Source organism: Misgurnus anguillicaudatus, chromosome 6 (assembly GCF_027580225.2).
Source record: "Misgurnus anguillicaudatus chromosome 6, ASM2758022v2, whole genome shotgun sequence".
In the NCBI taxonomy this organism is placed as follows: domain Eukaryota; kingdom Metazoa; phylum Chordata; class Actinopteri; order Cypriniformes; family Cobitidae; genus Misgurnus; species Misgurnus anguillicaudatus.
The window spans coordinates 20,991,266-21,002,267 of record NC_073342.2 but is presented as its reverse complement, the minus strand read 5'-3'; the positions used below and the strand labels follow the sequence as shown (position 1 = coordinate 21,002,267).

The window sequence follows — 11,002 nt, the reverse complement described above, 5'->3', positions numbered from 1 at the left end:
TGTTCGTATTTGTTTAAGGCTGGTGGTGACGCCGAGTCAGAGGGATGAACCATTGTGCGTTTCATAATGGGGGACGGTGTTATTTTTAATATAATTATTTAAGTTTATTTCCCTAAAAGTAGTGCATAATTGCTTTAAGTAAGTTATAATACTAAACGCAATGCAAACTCTAAATAGTTTAAGTTCACATTTAAGCCTTTTCAGTTGCAATAATAGAGACTTCTTTAACAGTCACCCCCCTGTTTTGAATTGACGCAGACAAAGGCAACCGGAAATGTGACTCCATAGTTTTCGTGAAATGGCTGATTTGTATTCATGTGAAATCGTTTGTTTTCTTCAACCGTTAACTTTTGTATTCTCAAACTTTAATCGGTCATTTTCCATACGACGTTTGGTGCATCTACATTAACGTTTTTAAAATGTTTCCCGTTCAAGAAATCGTCGCTACTAAGACCTGGCGGAGCAACAACAGACTGTATTCCGACGTAAGCTGGTCATTTTAAGCAAATGCGCCTCAGAAAAAAGTTTAATCGACACGAGGCGCGTCTGCTATTATATGTTTACCTTGTGCATTCCGATTGCACGCGTTTGGATTGCCTTTATTAAAGCATTTCCACCATATACCTTTACATGTGGTCCTCGCCGGCAGATAACCGGACTGATTTAGCTCGCAGGCTAACTTTGCTAAGCTAACCGCCTGCTATTCCAGACATGGAGGTCCACGTCTCAAGCCTTTTCCCCGAGATTCTGGCTATGATTTTCAACTACCTGGACGTGAAAGGCAAAGGCAGGGTTGCGCAAGTTTGCATTGCGTGGAGAGACGCCTCGTACCACAAATCCGTCTGGAGGGGAGTGGAGGCAAAACTCCATCTGAGGCGAGCAAACCCATCACTCTTCCCCAGTCTCCAGACCAGAGGGATCAAGAAAGTTCAGATACTCAGTTTAAGACGCAGCCTCAGCTATGTTATCCAAGGGATGCCGAACATAGAGAGCCTTAACTTGAGTGGATGCTACAATTTAACAGATAACGGCCTCGGTCACGCTTTCGTGCAGGACATAAGCTCGTTGCGAATACTGAACCTCAGCCTTTGCAAACAGATCACGGATTCCAGTTTGGGCAGGATCGCGCAGTATCTGAAAAACCTGGAACTGTTGGATCTGGGTGGATGTAGTAATATCACAAACACGGGGTTGTTGCTGGTCGCCTGGGGTCTGCACAAACTCAAAAGCTTGAATTTGAGAAGCTGCAGGCACGTGTCCGATGTGGGCATCGGGCATCTGGCTGGCATGACCCGCAGCGCCGCAGAGGGCTGCCTCAGTTTGGAGCATCTGACTTTGCAGGACTGTCAGAAATTGACAGATCTGTCACTCAAGCACATATCCAAGGGCTTAAACAAGCTGAAAGTCTTGAACTTGAGCTTTTGTGGCGGGATCTCGGATGCAGGGATGATCCATCTATCGCACATGACCCAGCTGTGGACTCTCAATCTGCGCTCGTGCGATAATATCAGCGACACGGGCATCATGCATCTTTCAATGGGCTCTTTGAGGCTTTACGGGCTTGACGTGTCGTTTTGCGATAAAGTGGGCGACCAAAGCCTTGCTTACATCCCCCAGGGTCTCTATCAACTCAAATCGTTGTCGCTTTGCTCGTGCCACATCAGCGACGACGGGATCAACAGGATGGTGCGACAGATGCACGAGCTCAAGACTTTGAACATTGGTCAGTGCGTGCGCATCACAGACAAGGGACTTGAGCTCATAGCTGATCATTTGACTCAGCTGACCGGGATCGACCTGTACGGCTGTACCAAAATCACAAAAAGAGGACTCGAGAGGATCACACAGCTTCCCTGCCTTAAGGTGTTGAACCTGGGACTTTGGCAGATGACGGAGGTCAAGGGGTTAGGCGACGCCTCCGAGATTTTGCCATGCTACACTTCCTAATGTTTACTCTACCTCAGTGTTGCCAGAGATGTCTTCATTTTCTATAGACATGTATTAGACAAGGTATTTTAAGATGCACGGTCTCGTGTACTTTTATGAAGCCTGTTTGCAGAAGAGGCTTTAAGTAGTTCAAATTGAATCAGCAATAAAAACACTGAACAGCCTTCCTAATGTATAGTCTCTATAACTTTGAATGCCTTTCTGTTTCTTCTGTACTTTGTTTTAGGACTTCATATTGAGGTGAGATCTGAAATCCAACGTTCTTATTTTCATGACAAACACGCTTTGTCGCTGCCTTTTAAGTATTTATCCTAAAAACCAGCATTATACTATAATTTGAAGAAAAGAGTTTTGTTTCTGGACAAGGATAAACCTTGCTTGTTCATGTTATGTAATTTCTCTCTGTTAAAATGGAACATATGCAATTTAAAAAAAAAGGCCAGTTTGCTTGTTAAGGACAAAATGTCTGTTTATTTTCCTATGAGAAATGATTAAAGTTAAAATTGCTTTTAACTTAAGTTGTTTATTCCTGTTATTGCAAAATGTAACATATTTGTATTGCACAAAAACATGCATATTGCATACAGACATATGTATTTAATGACATACAATGTGTTACCTATATTTTGGACCATTTTCTATTCACATTATTTTTAAAAATGCAGATCCAATAGATTGATATTAATTAGGGCTGCCAAAAGATTAATCGCATACAAAATAAAAGTTTGTGTTTGCATTATATATTTGTTTGTGTATTGTATGTAATTCAAAATCTATATATGATGTTTCTTAAATGCAAACGTGCGTGTGTGTGTATTTGTCTATACAAAATGATTACACAGGGTGTACACATATTATGCTAAAACTTTTATTTTGTATGCGATTAATCGAGAATACTCTTTGGCAGCCCTAATATTAATAATAAAACACCATGCTTATGTAGCATAACTGCACAGGTTAATTATAATAATGGCAATATATTTACAAATTACAAATGGTCCCCAGCTGTTACTGGGACGATACCCTATTAAAAAGTATGGCTTTGTACCCAAAGAGTTCATATTAGTACCTCAGAGGCACATATTGGTACCAAAAAGCGCATATTAGTACCTCAAAGGTACATAAGGGTACTAAATGTATAAGGGTACTGACCCAGTAACATTTTTCTCACAGTGTATGAAGGGTTAAGATATGATTTATGGATCACTTACAGGAATTTTTCAGGTTCAGTGGGACTGAGCTGTATCAACAGCACCAGTATGTGATATTAAAATCATTTTGACTTATTAAAAAACAAGCAAAAGTCACATGTTGGTGTTGATAGACCTTACTTTAAATTAAAGGCGGGGTGCATGATCTCTAAAAGCCAGTGTTGATATTTGAAATCACCTAAACAAACATGCCCCTACGCCAACAGAATCTGGACCTTCTTTTGATAGACCCGCCCCACACATACGCGACCCAGGCAACGATGTCCGTTAGTAGACACGCCCCTTACTGCTGATTGGCTACAAGTGTGTTTTGGTACTCGGCCCGACTTCGTTTTTCAAAAATCATGCACCCCTCGTTTAAATCTGAAATGTTTCTTAAAGAAAAAATTTATGGAGACCACAGTTATTCCATAGTATGTTGTATAAATATAGAGAATTATGCACATGGAGGTCAATGAGAAGCATTTGTTAATCATTTAAAATAGTTTTTGGCAACAGACTCAGAAGGACACAGATGATAAAAGTCAACATTTCACAGCATAAAACGCTTTAAACTGAGTTTTTAACACACAAGCAATAAAACATGAATTAGACTACCCGCAGCTACTTTTTAGTAGTTCCCATAATTTGGCTGCTGGAGCAGCACTGGAATGTTTCAACAGTTTAGACTGCTCTTGTTTCAGTATCGTAAAACCCAGGATTACATCCAAGCCACCGGACTTCTGGTTATTCTCAGAAAAAAAAATCCATACGACTCAGTGTTTTCTAGATGAATAAATATTCCTGTACTTGCATGTCAGGAGCTGTTTGAAGGTGTTCTTGAATGTGACATTGCACAGGGCATAGCAGGCCGGGTTAACAGTGCTGTTTATGTAGCAGAGCCAGTAGCCCATGATCCACATCGTGTTCGGTATACAGGTCGAGCAAAAGGTGTTGATGAGGACCATGACGTTGTAAGGAGTCCATGTGGCTGCGAACGCTACCAGGATGGCCATGATGGTCCTTGTAACTTTCCTTTCTCGAGAAGACATATTCTTTCTCCTCTTCTGATAACGTGAAATTAGATCTTTCTGTGACATCAGACTCAACCTTTCCTTACCAGTGTTGGCTTCAGAGGTGTTTTGCAGGTTCTCTTTGGATGGTGTTTTGAAGCAAGTCAGTTCGACCCAGGGTCTTTTGGAGGCTAGAAGAGCGGATGGAGTCTGTCTGCCTTTGATGTTCCCGTTAGTGTTTATGGACGTGACCTCTTCCTCCTTCTGGTTAGATGAGGCAAGAATGCTGCCAGATAAAGAGTCGTTCTCACTTTCTCTCTCTTCTCCTGTAAGAGGGTACAAAATATATTCAGTGTGATCTTTACTTATAACTGTGTAAATTAAGTATTCACACTAAAAGTGTTGGGTTAAATGAATCTTAAAAATGCTCAAATTTTGACCAAACTATTTCCAGACAGCAAACGACTTAGGACCAGATCCGCACCACCCCCAGATTCATTCCGAATTTGGTCCAGATCCAGTGCAGGTTTGGACCAGAGTTGTCTGCTGTGTGGGTTGGGTCTTTATTAAACCTCATAGCCAAAAAAGGTTCTTTTATGGCATTGTGCACTACCTTAAAAGGTGCTGTGTTGTTTCAAACCATGGTTGTGTAAATTAAATTACTGTTGGGTTAAATTAATCTAATGTCTATATTTGACCAAACCATTCCCCGACAGCAGACGACTTAGGACTAGATCCGCATCGCCACTGAAGCCATTCCGGACCTGCCGACTTCAGCCCAGATCCAGTGCAGATTCGGCCCAGACTCGTCTGCTGTCTAGGTTGGGTCTTTTTGGATCCTCATAGCCAAACAAGGTTCTTTTATGGCATCGTGCACCACTTTAAAAGGTGCTGGATTGTTTCAAACCATGGTTGGGTAAAATATGGACAAACCCAGCTGTTGGGTTAAATTCATCTAGAAAATGTCCATATTTGACCAAACCCTTCCCAGACAGCCGACGACTTAGGACCAGATCCGCACTGCCACTGGATCCATTCCGGACCTGCCAACTTCGGCCCAGATCCAGTGCAGACTAGACCCAGAGTCGTCTGCTGTCTAGGTTGGGTCTTTTTGGAACCTTATAGCCAAAAAAGGTTATTCTGTGGCATCGTGCACCACCTTAAAAGATGCTGGGTTGTTTCAAACCATGGTTGGGTAAAATATGGTCAACCCCACCTGTTGGGTTAAATGAATCTAGAAAATGTCCATATTTGACAAAACCTTTTTCAGACAGCAGACGACTTAGGACCAGATCCGCACCACCACCAGATTCATTCCGAACTTGCCAAATTTGGCCCAGTGCAGATTCCGCCCAGAGTTGTCTGCTGTCTGGGTTGGGTCTTTATAAAACCTCATACCCAAAAAATATTTTTTGTGGCACTGTGCACCACCTTAAAAGGTGCTGTGTTGTTTTAAACCATAGTTGGGTAATATATAGACAAACCCACCTGTTTGGTTAAATTAATCTAGAATATGTCTATATTTGACAAAACCATTCCCAGACAGAAGAAGATTTATGACCAGATCCACACCGCCTACCAGATTCATTCCGAACTTGCCAAATTTGGCCCAGATCCAGTGCAGATTCCGCCCAGAGTTGTCTGCTGTCTGGGTTGGGTCTTTATAAAACCTCATAGCCAAGAAAGGTTCTTCTATGACATTGTCCGCCACTTTAAAAGATGCTGGGTTAGGTAAACCACGGACAAACCCAAGTGTTGGTTTAAATGAATCTAGAAAATGTCCATATTTGACAAAACCATTCCGAGACAGCAGACGACTTTGGACCAGATCTGCATCGCCACCGGATCCATTCCGGACCTGCAGTCTGGGTTGGGTTTTTTTTGGAACCTCATAGCCAAAAAAGGTTCTTCTATGGCATCGTCCACCACTTTAAAAGGTGCTGGTTTGTTTTTAACTGTTGGGTTAAATTCATTTAAAAAATGTCCATATTTGACCAAACCAGATCTGACGCCACTGAATTAATTTTGGACCAGCGCCGATGTCCTGCAGATTTTAGTTCCAACCCTGATAAGACCACAGCTACCTGTAGTTTTCAGGTAATGGTTTAGACCTAGATTAGCTTGTTCAGATGTGTTTCACTAGAGCTTGAGCTAAACTTTGTAGGACATTCTCACTCCAGGACCGACGTTGCCTACCCCTGTTCTATGTCATTATGCAGCACCTTAATTTTTAAGAATAGTATACTGGGAATATATTTTCTTTATTTACAACCATAATGACAAGGCCATCATCAACAGATCAATTTAAAACACTTTAACCTGTAGTGGCATCCGAGCCGCTCCGCTTCCGGGGAACCGTTTCCTCTACTCCATGGATTGACTTCCTCTCCACATTCCCTTCAGTCATGGGCACAGCCTGACCTCCATCCGTACTCCGACTCGCCCTGTTTCTGACACGACTGCGGCTGGCTTTTGAGATCTGCCAGTACAGTATTGTCATAGTGATGACCGGCAAGTAAAAAGCAGCGATGGCCGTACCAAATGTGACCGCTGGATTGGAGAAGAATTGGATGTAACATTCATTCTCAGGCACCGTTCGACCTCCGGTGATGAACTGCCAAAACAGGATAGCCGGGGCCCATAGAACGAAAGACAGGATCCATGCAGCCGCAATCATCATGCCGGCCATCTTGTGTGTCCTTCTGACCGGGTAGCTGAGAGGTTTGGTGACGCAGAAATATCGGTCAAAGCTGATGATGAGGAGGTTCATAACGGAGGCGTTGCTGGCCACGTAGTCCAAAGCCAACCACAGGTCGCAAACCAGCGGGCCCAAAGGCCAGTAGCCGATCACGATGTACACCGTGTAGAGGTTCATGGAGAAAACGCCAATAAATAAATCTGCACACGCTAGACTGAACAAAAAGTAGTTGTTGACTGTCTGTAGGTTCCTGTTGACCTTGATGGAGAGCATGACCAGAACATTGCCAATAATTGTGATCAGGCTTAAAGTACTCAGTCCGAGAACGATCAAAACAAACTCGACAGGTGTGAACCGGCTGTTTAGGAAAACACCAGTCTTGTTTGCATGGCTGGGATCTTGCGTTAAGTTCAAATTCTCCATTTTCAAGGTGTTGATTTGGATATGCACATCAAAGCCTAGGGGTAGAAAGTATAGCCGTTATACAGAAGTATTCCCTTAAAATATTAGAAAGATTGGATAAAATTTTACTGTAAGCATAACCAAAAGTATTCCTCCAAATTCCCTCCCAGCGTTGGTCCCTGTTGGGTTGTAATTGAACATGTGCTGGGTTGTTTTAACCCATTGTTGGGGTAAATAATTTTTTTTCTATAATTTTTTTTTACCCAATGCCAGGTTAAAAATAACCCACACAGCAAAAAATTACTTTCTTACTTAGTATTTTTATCTTGTTATCAGTAAAAATAAAATAAAATAAAATAAAATAAAATAAAATAAAATAAAATAAAATAAAATAAAATTAAATTAAATTAAATTAAATTAAATTAAATTAAATTAAATTAAATTAAATTAAATTAAATTAAATTAAATTAAATTAAATGTATTTTCTTGATGAGCAAAATGACCTAGGAAAATAAGTCTAGTTTTTAGACAAAAAATATAAACTTTAATTAAATTTGTGCCTAAAAAATGCAAAAAACTCTGCCAATGGAATAAGAAATATTTTCTTGAAATAAATTTACTTTTTTCATACACACTTAATTCAATACATTTTTTCTTATTCCATTGGCAGATTTTTTTGCTTGTTTTAAGCACATATTTGCTTAAATTTTATATTTGTTGTCTAAAACTAAGACTTATTTTCCTAGGTAATTTTAATTTTAGAATTTTTTAGATATTCTTACTGAAAACAAGACAAAAATAGTAAGATACTAAGTAAGAGTCATTTAAAAAAAAATGATTTTCAAGAAAAACATTTCTTAGTATTTTTGTCTTGTTTTCAGTAAAAATATCTAAAAATTCTTAAATTAAGATGTAATTTCTAAGTCTAGTTTTCAGACCAAAAATATCAAATGTAAGTGATTTTGTGCATAAAACAAGCAAAGAAATCTGTCAATGGGGTAAACACATTTTCCTGAATGTTTCTTGAATTTAGTGTTTAAGAAAAATGTTCAAGATTTTTTTGCTTGTTTTATGCACAAAATCACTTAAATGTGATATTTTTGGTGTAAAAACTAGACTTTTTTTCTTGGGTCGTTTTGCTTATCAAGAAAAAGCATCTTAATTTAAGAATTTTTAGATATTTTTACTGAAAAACAAGACAAAAATACTAAGACATATTTTCTTGAAAATAATTTTTGCAGTGTGTTTGTTACATCTTGCCAGATTTTCATTAGCACTAAAGAGAACATTGCTCATTGATGGGAGCGATAATACCTCTGAATAAAAACTCGATAATGTGTCATTATCTCCGAGATTTTAATGTAGCTCGAAATGGACTTTGATATCATGCCATATTTACCCTACCCAGGATGGCCATTTAGGGCCAATACGCTTGTTAAGTGTAGCGAGTTAGTTAATATGCTTTAGTTATGATCACTAACATTTTAATATATGCTGTCAGAAAAAAAATTCAAAATATCTACCCCAGCTGTCACTGGAGCAGTACCCTTTAAAAAGGTACCATTAGGTACAGATATGTATACATTTGGTACCAATATGTACTTCTAAGGTACTAATTTGAACTCTTTAGGTACAAAGCTGTACTTTTTGAAAGGGTACCTCCCCAATCACAACTGGGGTGCATATTTTGATTCACACAGTAATTATGCAACTATTTGTAAAATAATTTCATATAATACATCATAGATTGTAATGTAAACAGATGGTAGTCATATAGGTCAGGTACCGATCTAATATTTACTGAGTTAATAAGTGCTTTGGTTGTATTGTTTTCACCCACGAGCGCTCACAAGTATAAACAGGCTTTGGTTGGTTTTGTCTTGTTTGCTAAGAGTAGATATTGTGGGTCTGGTCACTATCACTTTCAAAGTAAGCCGTACAGCTGTATGTGTGTGTGTGTGTGTGTGAGAGAGAAAGAGAGAGAGAGAGAGAGAGAGAGAGAGAGAGAGAGAGAGAGAGAGCATGTACAGTGGTGTGTGTTATATATATTCCCTTTGAAGGAAAAATGACAGTACTCACACAATGTTATTATCACCTAATCTAATATGAATGACATGGCTTTGGCTTTTATATATGTGACCCTGTCTTTGAAAACTCAGCAAAGTCATTTTTTGTGAAGAACATTCAATGAAAATATAACCTTAATCAGATATAATAGTTAGGTCAAATCAATAAATCAATAATGGAGATAAAATTTTGATGCTCCTTATCACATAATCAGGGTCACATATTACAACATACATCATTATTTAAAATGAAAAAGTTATATTTCTACATACATGCTCACTTCTAAAAAAAAAACACACATATATATGACAGAGAAAAGACCAAAAAAATAAATGTTTATCCCGAGTCCTCCTATTGTCACATATTTTCTAGATGGTGCCACAAGTTCTTGTTAGAAAGCCTGGGGCATTCAGGGCAACCATGTGGGAAATATCTCAGTGCTGTGACGAGGAACAGCAATCTCTGAACCGGTGATAAAATTTGTACCTTGGCTAAGTTTAGTGTGTGCATGTTTATATGCGTTTTATTTCATAGCAAATTCTTTGGTTTATTATGTATATGGTAACATTAACAAATGTGTGCTCAGAATGGTAAAAGTTAAACCAATGTATCTGTCTCACAATACACATTTAACAATTTAAAATAAATATATGCTTCATTCAAACCATTTTAAAGTCTTTACTCTGCTGTAACATTTGAACTTTTTCGACTTTTGGGATAAAATGCAAAATGAAACCAAAGTACATTAAAAACCATCTGATACCTTATATGCGTATTCTGATGTCCTTCGTCCATGGAATCATAAGTCTTTGAATAGGTTTGACCGGACAGGTCATCAGTAGTGTCTGTCTTCTTCAGTGAGAAAGCAGGTTGATGTGCTTGTCTGTTCCCGTCTGTGACTGTAAATGTATTGTGTTCGTGAGTAGTGGGTGGGCCCAAAACACACTAGAAGCCAGGAAACTTCAAGAAGGAGAGTCAGTAGCTCTTTGCAAGACACCCCTTGAGTATCAATACTCTTACAATAAAAAAAAGGTTTCTTTTTAACTTAAGGGTTTTCTTTTAACTAGCCCTTAATTTTTTAACAGTTTTGGGTTTCAGGACCAAGGACAGCATGCAGCTTTTGTGGTAAAGAAATGTTTTCTGGTAGACAACAACAAGAACATCGCGTGATGAACACATCCCAAATCATGGGAGTTTTAACGTCTGCTTATCAGCTGCCGCTTTAAGCACCGCTGCCATATCTAACGTGCTGTGGCCTTGGTAACTCATACCAGATTATGTTGTGACATTTTAACATTAAATATAAAATGAGAATGTGAATATAATGACCAATCTGACAAAACATATGATGTAAAATGCTTTATTTAAATATAAAAATATTTACCCAACCATAGGGTTAAAAACATCCCAGCACTTATTAGAGTCTATTATAATCAACAATGCTTAGTTACAGTCATATTTTATTTATGAATCTCACTTTGTACAAGAGGTGTATTGTCATGGAATAAAAAAGTGCAGTTCCCTATCTGTTGTTGGAAAATTGCACACAATTTTTACTATTGCATGAAATGACATCAATATTAATTTCCAATGGAGACATTTCACGAGACTTTTTTAATATGTCAAATAAATCTTTGGTGTCCCCAGAGTACATATGTGAAGTTTTAGCTAAAAATAGCATATAG

The 11,002-nt window shown here is 38.7% G+C and overlaps 2 protein-coding genes across 2 annotated transcripts; one reads left to right on the top strand and one right to left on the bottom strand.

The window, feature by feature from the left end:
• Positions 1 to 248: 248 nt before the first annotated feature.
• Positions 249 to 2,460, top strand: fbxl14a (F-box and leucine-rich repeat protein 14a). The gene has a single exon (XM_055192521.2). The coding sequence runs from the start codon at positions 712 to 714 to the stop codon at positions 1,945 to 1,947; it is 1,236 nt and encodes a 411-aa protein (XP_055048496.1). The 5' UTR covers positions 249 to 711; the 3' UTR covers positions 1,948 to 2,460.
• A 624-nt stretch (positions 2,461 to 3,084) lies between these two features.
• Positions 3,085 to 10,639, bottom strand: chrm2b (cholinergic receptor, muscarinic 2b). Its single transcript, XM_055192520.2, has 3 exons — positions 10,081 to 10,639; positions 6,470 to 7,306; positions 3,085 to 4,476 (listed from the first exon to the last, which is right to left on the bottom strand). The coding sequence occupies exons 2-3, from the start codon at positions 7,269 to 7,271 to the stop codon at positions 3,914 to 3,916; spliced, it is 1,365 nt and encodes a 454-aa protein (XP_055048495.2). The 5' UTR covers positions 7,272 to 7,306; positions 10,081 to 10,639; the 3' UTR covers positions 3,085 to 3,913.
• Between the last annotated feature and the right edge of the window lie 363 nt (positions 10,640 to 11,002).